Source organism: Lichenostomus cassidix, unplaced genomic scaffold (genome assembly GCF_008360975.1).
Source record: "Lichenostomus cassidix isolate B80296 unplaced genomic scaffold, HeHo_3.0 HiC_scaffold_33, whole genome shotgun sequence".
NCBI classification, from domain to species: Eukaryota; Metazoa; Chordata; class Aves; order Passeriformes; family Meliphagidae; genus Lichenostomus; species Lichenostomus cassidix.
This window is the reverse complement of record NW_028147632.1, coordinates 4,393,975-4,410,335: the sequence shown is the minus strand read 5'-3', so window position 1 is coordinate 4,410,335 and position 16,361 is coordinate 4,393,975. Positions and strand designations below refer to the sequence as shown.

The following is a 16,361-nucleotide window of genomic DNA, read 5'->3' as shown; positions in this document are numbered from 1 at the left end:
CGACAACACGTGAACAATTACTTATTACTGATAGTGAGGCTCAAAAACGACACTTCTGAAGCAACAATGCACTGCAGGCACCTGGACACATGTCCTTCCCTAAGGAAAAAAAACTCAAAGTTCTTTCCCTCTTCCCTGGCTTGCTGGTACCAAGCACAGAAAACTGCACCTGAGGGAAGCTTGGAAGCCTGTATCCTCTGACATTTTGCACTTGGTTAGAGCTTTTTATTCATACCTCTGCATACTTCTGAAAATTACAGTTCCTCTTTTACAACATAGCCAATGTCCACACTTACCTAGAAAGAGGCACTGGGATTTGTTTTCTGTAAATCCATTCAGGAAACTCCTTGTTCTTTCTCTCTCTCATTCATGGCCATAGTTTCCCAAAGAATATTTAGCAGGGCCTTTTTGCTTTGATACCCTCTATTTCATTTCCATTTCATTCCCTAAATTCTTTACATCCTGAAACTTTTTCTAGTACGTGGAAGAGCACAATCATAAATGGACAACAGAAAAATTGTAGAACTTCTCTAGCTCAAGATGTTGTTTTTCACTCTTTATCTATTTGCTCTTCCCATCTCATAGCTGCTCTTTTCCATGCACCTTTAAGGGCCTGCAATTCTCACTGCTGCAGAAGGACTTGTGAACTGCTACTTCCCTACCTTGCTCATCAGAGCACGGAATCCAGTCAGAAGGTGCCGGTCCATTGGTGCACAAACCACCAGGTATGGCTAGAAAGAGTAGAAAAAATTCATGAAATACTTTCCCTTGGAGAACAGTTCCCATGCTTTGCAAATCTGGGTTCATACATAGAAATATTGGCACATCAAGTCTGTATCAATTTCAATACAGAACAGCATCACTTTAAACTCTTGAAAACTTCAGGGTTTGGATGATGTTGCTACCACTTCCTACATTACAAATGTGGCTATGCTGATATCAAAACTGGTACACATGTCTCCAAATATTTTATCTAATACTGGACAGTACATAAGGTGCTTAGCCTTATACCTGCACATGCTTATTACCTGTGTGTGAACTGCATACCACGTGCATAGCCTGCAGAAATACACTTCAGGATTAATTCTGATTCGTAAGGCTCCGTTACATGAGCCTTACAGAGCTGCACCTCATCCATTATCCATGTACAGAAATTTGGCTTTCAAATGGCCTAAGAGAAAAAAAAATAGTTTTGCTAACTCTTTCAATGCCATGTTAAAGGAATAACATATCTCATGTTGCTGAGGAAACAATAACTGCAATAACCATCCTCCCCTGTTCCCTGTATGACACACTGAAAGATGGTTCAGAAGGTTTACTTCAACCACTGTAGGAAATGCCACACAGCTCACATGGTGGCCGATTCTCAGCCTCTGTTCCACTCACTGTACCATTCGGCCAGATCAGAGAGAAGCAAGTAAAAAAAAAAGTAAAAAAAGTTTAAAAAATATTATCCCAAAGGGAACATTTGCAGGTGGTGGTTGTACAATTGTTCCATCTGAACATGTGAGCGGCCCAGGCCACGCTTCTGATAGAACTGTTTGGTGTGGATGAACTCATGTCACTGTGACCAAAACATATGAGCAATACTTTGCTTCCCTTTATGCAATTAACACCTCTCTGGTCACCACAGTTCTGGTATTAGGTTAGCCTGAGATGCTGCAGTCTGACAGGGATCCTTCTCAAAACCTAGGGAGAAAACTCAGGTTTATATGTCAGCACCTTCACTGATGACTTCTTTAGAATTCAGTGGCAAGACGTCCTTCATCTATTTTTTTATTTGCCACGTAAGCCACACAAGATATTTATTCTTTGAAATAGGACTCTGACATCTCTTACCTGAAAAGGTTTTCATCATTGCTCATAAGTGTGATCTCCCTCCCTCTTCCTGCTGATCAAACCTGGCTCAAACCACTGCCTCTTTTCAACAGCTAGGAAATCCTTGCACACACTGGGCACAACACACCCAGGAGTCCAAGGCCAGCCTCAGGCCTACCTCCTAGCAGCTTCTGTCTGGCACAAATCCTGACATTTGCACAACTTTACAATACAAAATCTCACATTTCCCCATGGGAACCTGGGTGCCAACAATGGCTCTTTTCCACGGGAATGGCACATCACCACTCTCGTGTAAGATAGGCAGTTTGGAGGAATCCAAGTACACACAGAGCTCTGCTTCTTTACACCTTTCATCTGACAGGATTCCTGCAGCATGCACACTTTTCAGCTACAATACCACATTTGGAACCTGGCTGCAAACGGTGCCTCTTTTACACACGTAACAAACTTTTCCACCCTTCTGACCTGCACACCGTGGCAAATGCCTGCTCACATCATAAAAACCATCTGACAACACTTCATAACAAGCCTCAAGATACACTATATTGCCTCTGTGTTACCTCACTCCACTCAGTCAGGTTTTCTGGGAAAAAAAAGGACTGTTTGAACCTTTTACAAACCTGCTGTGGGACTAAGAACACCAAGCTATACTGATAGCAATCATAACAATCCATTCTTTACATTCATTTCAATTATTCACTACCCACAACAACACCTGTAACTGCTGCTTCAGGACACCACATCTATAGAAATACTGCACCAATGATATTAAAGGAAGCGAGGACAATAACCACATCAAATCTCCCCCCACAGCAACGACCGTGGCCACATCTCCTTCTCTCTACCTCGAGGACACGCTCTGGGGAGTACCTGACAGCATAAGAGCTCTCAAGAATCTTCACCACTGTCAAGACAGCCACTTGACCCCAATGAATGCAGGATCTCCTGCAAGGACTGATGCTGCCACCACTGCAGCTTCTCTGCTTCCACACAGGGAACCCGGCAGAGCACAGCCACAACACCCTCTGCACGCTGCAGCTGGCCACAGCAGGGCAGGGTGGAGAGGGAGGCAGCAGCACTTTGGGGAGGCAGCAAAGAAAAGCCAGGAAGAACGACCTCTGAGCCAGGACGAGGCCAAGGCCCATGGCCAGCCGCCACCGTGGTGGCAATGACAGCAGCGGTGGAACTCCCCAGCAGCAGTGGAACTCCCCAGGTAACCGGTGGCAGCAGATGCACCCACGATAATCAAAGTGCTCCGGCTAACTGACCTGGCGCCGGGTCACCCACGACCGTACCTCCAAACTGACCCACTGTCACCACACCCTGCTGTCTAACTGCCCCAGCACCAGATCACCCACGGCCATACCTCCAAACTGACCGACTGTCACCACACCCTGCTGTGTTTGGCAGCCTGGTGCTTTTTTCCGTATCTAGAATGTGAAATTTCCAGACAAGGAGGTTGCTTTTTCAAAATTCTACATGTGAGGACACTCCATTGCTTTTCCTCAACATGAAAATTATGGCTTTTGGATTTTCTTTATGCCCGTGACAATCTGCACACTTTTGGATTCTGGCTGCATCGGTCTGTGCACTCTATTGAAAACATTCTACTGTTTGGACCTTCCAAGAAACGGAAATCTTCCAGGATTTATGAAGCAATACAACAAAACCTTTTCTCAAAACCGTTTTCTTGTTCCCACCCCCTAAACTTTTATATACTTACACTCATCTATTTACATTATATCTATTTGCACTTATTATAGAGAAAATACTTACAAATCCTTTGACACTTATGGAACCTCTGCTAAGACACAAGCCACATATTTACAATGTTCAACTTGTACATTTTGACACTTCAATATCACGTCAGACTTCTACACTCTAACCATACACATCTACTCATATCAAACCTCTCTTTACATTAATATCTAATATCTGATTAGAGTTTGTACAGAACAGCTAATAGATCTGTTTATTCTTTTTTTACATTCTGTCCTATATATCATCCTGCCTTATAAGTTAAGCTCTTTCATTGGTTCATTTATATACACAACACTTGTGTTTGCACTTTAAAATCTTCTATCTGCTTTGGCCTTGCATGGACAAGCTTATGCAGGACACACATTACTCTCTCTGCATCATCTGCATGGTGCCCCAAGGAAGATTTTACAATAGCATTTTCCTTTCCTTACCTACACTTTAGGTCCATTTCATACCCTCCATTATTCAAATCCTAATACTTTTCTTACTGCCTACAAGATCATTGTCTTAAAGGAACAACAGAAAAATTGCAACACCTCCCTAGCTCAACATTTCTTTTTCCTCTTTTCCTAATTGCTCTTCCCATTTCACATGTTGCCTTTTTAATGCATGTTTAAAGGACTGCAATTACCACTGCTCCAGAAGACTTTGGGAAGTGCTGCTTCTCCCTCTGGTTCACCGTGGAACAAAATCCAGACACGAGATGCCGCTCTGTAGCTGTAGAAAACCTCCAGGTATTCATACAAACAATACACTAAATAAATGAAATTCTATGCCTTCAACGAAATTCCCCATGTCTGTAAAATCTGACAAAATACATTAAAAAACTCTCCTGATCAAGTATGTATTCATTTCAATGCTGAACAGACACACTTTGAACTTTTAAAAACTTCTGGCTTTGGTGCTACCCCTTCTTACATTACAAAAATAGCAAATTCTGACCTCAAATCTGGGTTCTGGGGGATCACAGGCAACTACACCACGGCTGTCACCAGCCCAGATCCTACCTAGGCCCGTATGGGATATAGGTTCACCTTGGGGTTAGACACAGCTGCTCTGGCAAAAATTCCTCCTGCAGGCAGATTACATGGCAGATGTTCTTAGGCACACTCTGAAAGGGGTAGGTTTGGATGGGACTCTGGGATGCAGGGGGCTGCATCACCCACTGCCCTCAATACCTCTCACTCATCCTTCCTTTCAGCTAACGGGCCACGGCCCCCCACCCGCTCCACAGCCCCCTACAGCCCTGTGGTGCCAGGTGCTGCCCTGGACAACACAACACCTGTCAGCTCTGGAGCCCAAATCCTGGTTTTGTAAGCCTGTGGTGGGACTCAGCAATAGGGACTGGGGGCTGCACCTCTCCTGAGCTGACCTTCGGCTCCACTAACCTTGTGTGGTAACAATTCACACAGTAGCCAGGACTCTGCCCGTGTCCCATGGGTTCACCCCCCATCCCGGTTAGGGCTCACCGCTCCATACCCCACCTGTCCTGGACACGCTCTCACTCCCCCAGCAGAGGCACTACCCTGGGGCTCTGCACCCTGTAGACATTTACCTGTATCTCTCTGACATCCCCTGCTATGCCACCGCCAGCAACCCACCTTGGGACCAGGCTCTATCTCCCACACCTTTCTCCCTTCTGCTGCTCTCCATGCCTCTCCCACAAATGTTTACTAATGCATTCTATTGTTGATCAAACAGAGAAATAATTAACACATCCACACTTTTCATTAGGAGTTTATTTATTAAAGGAATCATGGGGAGTAATAAGCGAAAATAAATTGCACCAGCCTGCACTTACCACGCAGCTTTTCCTTGCTTAATAAGGTGATGCTGAATTCTCTCAGCAAGACTAAAAAATCCAGCTCTCCAGTTTAATAAAAGCCACCTTAGACCCACTGGGCCCAAAACCGTAAGAAATGTCACACTTGTTTTATAGAGCTCTGCAACTAGTCTCATTGGATACTACTTTCGGGACTGCCACAATGACAGTCTTGCCATCCTGGGAAGCTCTGGCTCTGAAGAGCCTGCTTGCTGGCAGCTCCTGCAGCCAAAATTTATCCAGGGGCTTGATTATTGGCATCTTCAGCACCACCTTCATGCCACCCTAGGCAGCTGAACTGGGACACCCAGGACATTCCAGGCAGACGTCCCTGCAGAACCATTAAAATCATTCAGTACTTTGCAAAGCAAAGCTCAGAGGGCTACAAGGCATTTCTCAGGAAAACCCACCAAAAACCCTGAAATTTCAGTGCCCAAACAACATGCTTTTTGCAATGCAGCTGCAGCCCAGCTGATACACCTATCCACACTTTTCAGGCTGTGGATAATGCCTTCAAAAACAGGTTATCCCATCACCACCTCCCACTGACAGAATCCTTGAGGCAACTATTTGATTTTTCCAAGTTCAAATTACAATAGGAAAATTGGACAGATATTTAGGATTTCTCTCAGCACACTCTAGCAGCTCACAATACCCTTCATGAAAAGAAGGTACTACCAAAAATGACAAGATGATGGATGGCAATATCTATCCGGTCTCACCAAGTCACAGTGACAAGATGCCAAAAGAAGCCCCATAGGGGAGAAAATGCAAGCACAGACCCCTGCTGCTGACACAGCCCAGAACAATGCTGAGAAAGCATCAAGACAGAACAAAATCCTAGCACACACACAACATCACACGGACACACACTGGACACGGACAAACACTGGACACGGACAACATCACACGGACACACACTGGACACGGACAAACACTGGACACAGACAGCATCACACGGACAACATAACACGGACACCCACTGGACACGGACAACATCACACGGACACACAGTGGACACGGACAAACACTGGACACGGACAACATCACACGGACACACACTGGACACGGACAAACACTGGACACGGACAACATCACACGGACACACACTGGACACGGACAAACACTGGACACAGACAACATCACACGGACAACATAACACGGACACCCACTGGACACGGACACCCACTGGACACGGACACACACTGGACACGGACAACATCACACGGACACACACTGGACACGGACACCCACTGGACACGGACAACATCACACGGACAACATCACACGGACACCCACTGGACACGGACACCCACTGGACACGGACAACATCACACGGACACACAGTGGACACGGACAAACACTGGACACGGACAACATCACACGGACACACACTGGACACGGACACCCACTGGACACGGACAACATCACACGGACACACAGTGGACACGGACACCCACTGGACACGGACAACATCACACAGACACGGACACACACTGGACACGGACACCATCACACGGACACCCACCACACGGACACGGACACCATCACACGGACACGGTCACCCACCACACGGACATGGTCACCCACCACACGGACACCCACACCATCACATGGACACCCTTCACACAGACACAGACACCCACCATCACACGGACATCTCCATCACACGCACACGGACACCGTCACACGGACACCCACCACACGGACACGGACACCATCACACGGACACCCACCACACAGACACCCACTGGACACGGACAACATCACACGGACACACACTGGACATGGACAGGGTCACCGTCACACGGACAAGGACAGACACCACACGGACACGGACATCATAACACGGACACACACCACACGGACACCCACACCCACCACACGGACACAGACACCCACCACATGGACACGGACACCATCACATGGACACGGACACGCCACACGGACACCATCACACCGACACACACCACATGGACACAGACACCACCACACGCACACCCACATCCATCTCACGGACACCCACACCCACCACACGGACATGGACGCCATCACACGGTCACCCACCACACAGACACACACTGGACATGGACACCATCACACGGACACCCACCACACGGACACAGTCACCCGCCACACGGACACACACTGGACACTGACCCCACCACATGGACACACACTGGACACCGACCCCACCACATGGACACACACTGGACACCGACCCCACCACATGGACACACAGAACATGACACAGGCACAGGCTGAAACTCCTCAGCAAGATTCCTACTGCAAGATGACCCAAAGGCTGATGACAGTAAAGGAAAGAAGCCTCCACAGCAATAGCACATGATAATGAAAACTCAATCCTGACCACAACTTACTGCCAAACTTATTAAGACCATGCTCAAGAACCTCAGCAGGCCTGCAGAAGGAGACAATGAATGCCAGATGACCGTGCCGATCGCTCCTGACACAAAGGATAACATCTACACTCAAAGAAGGCCAATGACAAAAAGCTCATGAGAACAGGGATGTGGCTCAGAGCTGCCCTACCCAGCAAAGGCTCACCTGATGCTGAAGAGAAAACCTCTCCCTTTACTTCCAAAGGGCCTGTCCCACAACACTGCTCTCCTCTAACCCAACTTCAAATTGCCTCCTGTCATTACAAAGCTTTTTCACTTCTCCCAACCACCACTCCTCACACTTACCTTTCACTACACAAGCAGACACAATCCATCCTCGACACCGTGGATGGCACTGTGTTCCCTCTGGTCCGCTTCGGTGCCTGCAACAATTCAAAGGAAAATTCAGACTGCCGTGACATATCCCAAAAGAGACCCCTTCTGCAACACCCCTCTCCCTCTTCACTGACAACGGGTATCACTTACCTCACCTTTCCAAACTTCAACTCCACACCTGCTCATAGTACCTAACACAACAAAACAGAAAACGGGACTATTGCCCTCAACAACAGCCATCCCCAGGCTCCTCCCCAACTCTGCCCCAGCTCACCTCAAATCTTCATCCAAATACAGAGTCTCATGGACAATGCATGCAAAATGAAAGCCAAGATGCTTTCCACACACTGCTTACCTGTTACTCACCCTGCCTAGATGACAACTCACACCCTGGCCTCTGTTCCTCAGCACACCTAGCACAGCGGTGGTACCTGCAAAGAAACAAAGCAAAAAAACCGCAGTCATACACTGAGGAACTACAACCTCCCCACCCTCACTGAACTAGATCACATCTACACCTTCAGGTTACAAACCCACACTGCTCTCTAGCATCCTGGGCCAAGGGATCTTCCAAGTAAACTGCCTAAAATGCAAAACTTACAATTCATTCTTACACTTGCACCACCAATTCAAACCCCACCAATACAAACTCATTCTGTCTGCCAGGCACTGCTCACCTCACTCCATCAACCTTCACTGCTCACATCCACCATTACTTCCTAAAGAAAAGAAAAAAACCAAAACAAAACAAAAAAAAAAAGAAAAAAAAAGGAAAAGGCTAAGAGCAACCCTGGAACAGAATCACCACGTCACCTTCCCCTGCAAACACAAACACTGACTGACCTCCCTGTGCAAACCCCCTCAGACTCTCACAGTATGGGCCGCTGTGACACCCATTTCATCCACCTTCATCTGAAACATTCATTACACAACTCAAAGTGCTACATGCTACCTTAACACCCACACACATCTTTCTTCAATCTACACATAACACTTACACTCTTACTACCCCCTACACCACAAATTACAAATCCCCAGCTGGCAACTCTCCTAAACATCACACACAGAAGGCCGGTCACCAGGAGGTAGGGGATGCTTGCAAAATCATGGCCTCCACTCCCTAAGTCACTCAACAAATGAACACTACACCCTTAGTCCTGTTACACCTACACACCACACCCCACAGCAGGGCAGACCAGTTCCAGGCAAAACACACACGTACACAAACATTAGACCCACATGCAACAAGGGGATGTGACAATGACAAAAAAGCTCTCGGCAAGATGACTGCAAGGATCAAGACGATGCACAAGGACATGACCCAGGTAAGACTGATGGCAAGCCAACCAGGCCCAAAGAACCCTGCCACAAGATGCTAACACAACCACCTTATGACAACCACGCCAGAACAGCAAAGACGGATGCCCAGGAATCATGAGGATAGAGACAAGATTCCGACCGTACGTTCTTACAAATCCTAGCCTGCTATAATGGACTGTTGCCATGTACAGGTATTGATACAGCTCAGAACAAGATCAGAAAAGGCATCTGACTCGACGCTTCCAAAGAGATGTCTTTCCTGTGCACACCTGAGCTCGGGAGACAAAGGTTCAAAGATATGGGCACCAGGCCAAGGAATGCAGCAATCGGAGATGCTGAGGACGGCACAGACATTTCAAGAATCCCCTCAGAGGGGTACGGCGGAATGTATGCGACGTAAGACACGTGGAAGACATCAAATGCACATTACACAAGTGACATGACATGCACCGAGACTGCTCTGCCATGCACACATCTGCATTGCAATCAAAAGTCACGCTCTCCCTTTATGTGCCCTAAGGGGCCCTTTTTTCCACATCCCCATCTCCAAAGCTAATGCAAAAACCCCTCCCTGCAGTTCCCAGCCCGGCACCTGGCTTCCACCCTCTATGTGCCTTACAGCCCTCAACTTATCTCTTGGCCTTCCAGGGATGTCCATCCACATCGGGTGCCAAAGAACGCCTCCTCACCGTCTTGGAAGTTCCTGCCATCATCATGCTGTTCTGTTCTGGTCAGCTACAAGAAAGAAAGCCAATGTGTCAGCTTACTGGCACGTCAGCCAAAACCTAACGGTCCCTCTACTTGCTGCCTCCTAAGAATGCCTGGCTCCTCAGGACGAAGGCTCTGGCCACGCTCGGAGGCTGATGCTGCCATCTTGGGGCATACCTGGCTTAAGAAGAGACAGTCACGTCACTTTGCTGACACTTCACTGCAACCTCCCTCCTCCTCCTCCTCGCCTCCCCCACTCACCACAAATCCTCACCCTTTGCCAAACCACATCCATCTAGGTCCATCTGCTTGCCACCAAAGCATACCTATACACTGATATACCTATACACTGACATGTATAATGCAAGTGGACTGCCTAAAACACACGAACAACAATGCATGCTTACAGCTCAGCACGCTGCCACATGGCACTCACCTATTAGTCACCCCACATAAACACCGATTCACCAAACTCACCTCTATTCCTCGGCACACGTGGGGTGGCAGCAGCACCTGCAAAGAAACAAACCAAAACAACACATTCACACGCTGAGAAAATAAAACATCCCCGCTCTGATTCAAGTACGCCACATCTACACCTTTGCTTTGCACCCCGCTGCTCTCTGCCATCCTGAGCCGGGATATCTTGCAAATGGACTGCCTACAATGCAAAAATACAATGGATGCTTACAACTGCACCACAGATTAAGACTCCAGCAATAGTAACTCACTTTGTCTGCCAGTCACTACTCACCTCCCTCCATCAACCTTCATTCCTGATATCCGCCATTACATCCTTAAAATAAAGACTGAAAAAATGCTGCCATACAGCCACCCTTTTACACCTCTCCCAAAAAGCCCTTCCCAGGCTAGAAGTGGCAAAATGGCATTGAAAGGCACGTACCGACACGGCGTCACATCGCTGTGATAGTTTCCATCTGAAACCGCTTGACCATGACCGCTTTCCTCAAGGGTCTCTCTTGTATTGGACAAGAGCAGTGAATGCTGCAAACCTCCTGTTAAAAAAAAAAAAAAAAAAAGATGCTTATACTTTCATCACTAATACAACTCTGGTAGCATCTAGTTCTGTTCAGGAATCAATACTCACCTTGCTATCCAGCACTCATCGAGCTCATCGACCCCCACCTGTGCCGACAACCGGCCACAATGCCATAAATGTAGAGCCAAACGTCCAGCCATCCCTTGGGTACCAGATGCCAACCTGCCTTGTAACTGTTCTCCTCTGGCCTCCTCCATTCCTGTCGGGTTTACATCCTATTCCTCTGCCTCTGGAAAAGAATGATTTGTCAAAGTCACACAGAACCACAAGGAAAGCTTAACCCTTCCAAAGCTCTCATTTCTCAATGCAAAATGCCTACAACCAAACAACAGCATGCATTAAGACAAATCACTAACAAACTGCAAGATGCTGCTGTAGCGCTCCCACCCTCTCCCCCAAACCCTGCGTGAACCGGCCACAGCTGCTCTATCCAAGCTGTGGCTCTCATGGCTAAGTAAGACAACAGACTACTTGCCAAGTTTCTCTACTCCACCTACTCCCGGTCTCTTCCACAGGGCAGAGCAGTTCCAGTCTAAACGCTGACACAAACAACACATTATACTACAAATACTGTGACGCAAGGATGATAAAAAATGGCTCTGGCCAACAGGATGTCAAGGATCAAGACGACGCCAAAAAAGACGACAAATGCTATGGCAACGGCGCACTGAGACCAGAGGATGTCGAGGACCGATACAACACCAAAACAGACAATAACTGCTATGGCAACGGCGCACAGAGAACGGAGGATGTCAAGGATCGAGATGATGCCACAAAAGACAACAAATGGTATGGCAACGGCGCACCGAGAACACTCTAAAGAGCGAAAGAAAAGACTGTAACGCAGCAACCTGTCATAAGAACTGTCAGCCACAATGACCAAGATGGCTGGAACATGATGCTATGTTCACAATGCTCCCCAGATCGTTATAAGCTCCGAGACATTACAACTCACAGCTGGAAAGGATGGATGGCAATACAGCCAGTAATGAGGCCTCAAACCACATCCAACTCCAAACTTCTAATAAGCCATTGCAAGACAAAACCAAGAAGACAGATAAAAGAACAAATGATACCGGCATCAGGACAAGAAGTGCAAATATTTCAGAACTGAGACTTGACGGCCGACACTTGCAAAAAGGCCATTTGAAGGTAAAAGGCAGAGACGATTGATGCGAGAGAGCCCGAAGACATGGCGCACGACAAAAGACGCTAGACAACATGACAGAGACTGGAACTGCTCTGCCCTGCGCACTCTATGCTTGCAATCAAAATACAGCTGCTGACTCTGCCTGTCCTAACAGGTGCCTTAGAGGAATCTCTTTTCCCATGCTCCTTTTCACATCTCTCCCAGCAATTTCCAGCCTGCTACCCTGCTATTGTTCTATCTCTACGTCATGGCCCACAACTTATCTTTTCCGTGACTGGCAACGTCAATCCACGCTGGACACAAAAGGACTCCAGCTCGGCCCTCTCATAAGGCCCCGTGATGGTCACTTAGTTTCTTAGTCGCCTATGATAAAGAAAACCAAAATCAATACACAACTTTAGTGCCTTCAACCCCCCCCATCCCACCCCCCTCTAATTCTTAACACCGTATCCTGCTCACACTCCTTCTCTCTATAACAATCCTCACCTTACTTACTGGAAGACTCAGCTTTGGATGTCATCTTTCACATCAGCCAGGTCCCTTTTATGACATGATCAATCGGCTGAGATAATTTCAACTATCATACTTGACACAATCTGCAATTTCAGCAACTTCCAATACTCCTTTAAAAAAAAAAAAAAACTAAATCACAACATTTCTTAAATATCAAAATTACAAAAGCACCTTACAGGCCCTGAGTGTGCAACCCAAAATCATCACCTTAAATACTCCCCATATTCAATGCTATCTTCCTCACCGTGTCTTTGAAGCCTCTCTTGCTTTGTGTGCCAAAACCACCCAATAAAAAAAAAACTGAGATGGGCTCAAAGGTCCCCTTCGTTGAAATGAGAGCACAGCTCTGACCCCTGAAAACCCCAGAGAGGGAACTCTTTGCCAAAGGCTGTGCTTAATATACCCCTGCCTGGGCCCACCTCTCCTTCCCCGCAGCCCTGAGAAAAGGGAGGAGGTAAATACCACCTGCTCTAAAAGCCCTCAGAGGAGATGCAGCTGTTTGGCTCCTCTGACTTACATTTATGGTGAGTAAAAGGCTTGACAGAGAAGAAAACTCTTCAGGGAGATGACTCTCCTTATTTTTTAATGCAGCTACATCAAGTAAAAGGCCAGAAAGCCGGTAACAAATACAGCTTTGTGTTTTAGCAGCACACCTGCCTGTGTTAGTTGAATCACGTGTTGCTAATTTGCAGAATTATTCCTTGATAATTGATAAGTAGTATTCCACATGGGACTAAGTAGGGTGTGGAAGATTACTAATGATATCAATGTGTGACTCATTGGGACTCATGTGACTCTTATTGGGATCTCTAATTGGGGTCTTATGCATTATTTAAAAAAAGGGAGAAAAACAACATACTTTTGTGTAGTATTGGGGTTAAGAATGTGCAAAGCTTGCTCTTGTATGAGACTTCTGGTACCGGGGTATGGATTGAAGCACCTGCTGCTCCTTGGAATGGGGGGATCAAGTGGACAAAAGTCTTGCTGCTTGTTCCCTCCCCTACACAGCCTATTGTCTGCCCCTAAAACACCGGGGTGCCGGGCTTTCATTTCTGTGGAAAATAACCAGCCTTCTCCCCCACTGTTTTGAAATACAATTCCATTGGCATCTTGGAACTTGGTGTCCCGGCATTTTAAAACTCAGTTATTTTGCCATTTTGCAACTTGCTGTTCTGGTACTTTCAACCTGGTTTGCTGATTTTATCAAATTTGATTTTCTATTATTTGGAAATTCTGGAATTTTGGAATCAGGTTTGGTTTGGTTTTTTGGGTTTTTTTTGGTGTTTTGGAACCTAGTTTTTTGTAGGCTGCTTTTGGTATTTTTCTAAGCTGGCTTTTTTATTATTTTGGGGGTGAGGGTGGGGGTATTGCTGTGGGTCTGGAGTGTTTTTGATTGGTTTTGGTTTTTCTTTGATTTGGGGGTCTTTGTGTTTTTCTGGTTTTCTACTATTTTTGTTGCTGGATGGTTGGTTGGTTGGTTGGCTTGGGCCTTTTTGGTATTTTTTTTGTTTGGTCACTTTATGATTGGGCTTGGGTTTGGATTTTTTTGGGTTTTTTTGTTGTTTTTTTTTTAAAGGGGGTTTGGGTTTTGTTTAGTTGTGTTTTTTTTTACCAGGGCCTTTTACTTTGCTGTTTTTATAACCTGGGGTTTTAATTATTTTCTGACCTGTGCTTGTCCTGGGCTTGCACCATCCTAGTCCAGCCTCTTGCCTTCATTTGCCTTTTTCCACTGCATTTATCCTCGCATGGAAACTGCTAAAAAGTATAAAACAATGACACACACTCCACACCTGAAACACAAATAAATTACAACTATGAAAAATCTTGCTGCCACTTCTATACACTATTCATCACACACCTTAGAATAACCAAAGGTGATGAGTCCCTGACAGGGACCCCGCTGGGACACCCGAGCAGGCTCAGCGGGGCGCGGGGAGGGAGGTGCCTTTGGGGACGAGGCACAGACACGCAGCCCCTACCCCCGGGGACACAACCCGCACCGGGCGGCTGCGGCTCCGCCCCCGCCCGCCCCCGTGGCCGCACGGCCGCTCCCGAGCTTGTCCCTTGGCTTTTGCTCCTCTTAACTCCCCCACGGAGCTTCGTGCTCTCTGTGTTCAACACGCGAATCGCTCCGTACAAACCTCACCTCAGTGCCACCGCGGCCCCAGCGCATCTCCGGCGTCCCCTCTTTTCCGGGGCGGAACCCGAATGCGGACGGGAGGGAGAGCCAGGGGCGGGGCTGTGCCGATTCAACAGTCACAGCACAAAGGGGCTTCTCGGAAGGGTGGCTGTGCAGATCTGCGGGCTTCCAGGGCTCTGTGCTTGTGAAGCGCGGGCAGGGCAGCGGGGAATGCAGCGTGGGAGGAGCTCGGGAACAACGCGGGAACAAGTCCTCGATGAGAGGACTTTATATTAAACGGATTTTTGGGCTCGGGAATTGGATCCGGAGCTTGCTTCCTCCGCTCCGCGCTCGTCCCGGTATTGCCGTGCCTCCGGAAACGGTGCACCCCCGGCGGGGACCTCTGGTCGGTTAAAAACACATTTAAATCCAAGTGAACGTGATTATCCATACTTAAAGGTAAACAGCAGCACTCCCGACCCCTGTGAAGCTGCAAAGCCCGGGCGGCTGTGATTCTCTCCTCCCTGCCCCTTGCAGGGTGCCGCGAAATGGCGGCGCTTCCCCCGTGCTACTTGGGTTAAAATCCGGGATCTCGCCGCTTTCTGAGGGGGTTTCCGATTTATATCAGGGTAATAGAGGATATTAATGTTGTTTAAATGAATCTGGGAGGGGTTTTGGGGCAGTTTTATGAAATAAACACGGGAAGGAGGTGAGGAGCGGGGCGGGGGAGCCGCACGGCTTTTTTTTTGCAGCTGTTTGATCGCCGATGTTTCTACGATGCAAATAAAAATCTCAATTCTTTTTAAAAACACGGATTTTGTTTATCTGTGAAGTGAAAAAGGTGCAGAGCCTCATCACAGCCGCTTCGGCAGCGGCTGGGAGGTCCTGGGGGTGACCTAAGAGATCCCGGAGTCCCCAAAGCCGGAAAATTCCCTGAAGCCCCCCCCCCCCCGACCCTCCCCGGTTTCCTCAGCAATTTTGGGGGCGATGCGACAATTTTGGGGGATTTTCGGGCGTTCCCTGTGTCCTCCCCGGGATTTCCCCCCTTCCCTGCTCTTACCGCAGCCCCGAGGGTCCCTCTGCCGCCCCCGAAGAGCCCCAGAAAGGGGCGAGAAATCCCCCGACCCCCGCTGTCCCGAACCCGCCCGGCAGAGCGGGCCGGGCGCGAGCCGCGCCTCGTGAAGGAAATGCAAATGAGGAGGCTATGGGCGGGGTTTGCGGCGGGAGGGGGGGGCTTGGGGCGTGATTATGCAAATCGGCATTACCTCACGCCCGAACGGCATCCTGGGAGAAATGGGCGGGATTATGCAAATCTGCATTACCTCATGCCC

At 47.9% G+C, this 16,361-nt stretch overlaps 1 protein-coding gene and 2 long non-coding RNA genes across 54 annotated transcripts; 1 reads left to right on the top strand and 2 right to left on the bottom strand.

Annotated features, from left to right (window-relative positions):
- The first annotated feature begins 605 nt into the window (after positions 1-605).
- Positions 606-4,440, top strand: LOC146421666 (uncharacterized). The gene is made up of 2 exons (XR_014848697.1): positions 606-725; positions 2,653-4,440. It is a non-coding gene; the product is annotated as an uncharacterized LOC146421666 (long non-coding RNA).
- An 884-nt stretch (positions 4,441-5,324) lies between these two features.
- Positions 5,325-16,186, bottom strand: LOC146421664 (uncharacterized). 50 transcript variants are annotated; one of them, XR_014848598.1, is made up of 12 exons: positions 13,119-13,278; positions 12,885-13,021; positions 11,411-12,761; positions 11,093-11,204; positions 10,463-10,849; positions 10,110-10,365; positions 8,838-8,879; positions 8,694-8,743; positions 8,527-8,591; positions 8,311-8,351; positions 7,804-8,207; positions 5,325-5,753 (listed from the first exon to the last, which is right to left on the bottom strand). XR_014848598.1 is itself a non-coding variant. In XM_085047092.1 (6 exons), exons 1-5 carry the CDS (start codon positions 10,960-10,962, stop codon positions 8,343-8,345), a joined length of 384 nt encoding a protein of 127 aa, XP_084903218.1. In that variant the 5' UTR covers positions 10,963-11,082; the 3' UTR covers positions 5,325-5,753; positions 8,316-8,342. The 50 variants fall into 50 exon arrangements, 4 of the variants coding, with proteins under 4 accessions (XP_084903218.1, XP_084903219.1, XP_084903217.1 ...); XR_014848600.1 differs by having other exon boundaries at positions 8,698-8,743; XR_014848599.1 differs by having other exon boundaries at positions 8,838-8,875.
- On the bottom strand, positions 5,896-7,347 carry LOC146421665 (uncharacterized). Of its 3 annotated transcripts, XR_014848622.1 has the most exons (4): positions 7,251-7,347; positions 6,775-7,203; positions 6,617-6,675; positions 5,896-6,548 (listed from the first exon to the last, which is right to left on the bottom strand). It is a non-coding gene; the product is annotated as an uncharacterized LOC146421665 (long non-coding RNA). The 3 variants fall into 3 exon arrangements; XR_014848620.1 differs by having other exon boundaries at positions 5,896-6,675; positions 6,727-7,203; XR_014848621.1 differs by having other exon boundaries at positions 5,896-6,675.
- Positions 16,187-16,361: the final 175 nt, after the last annotated feature.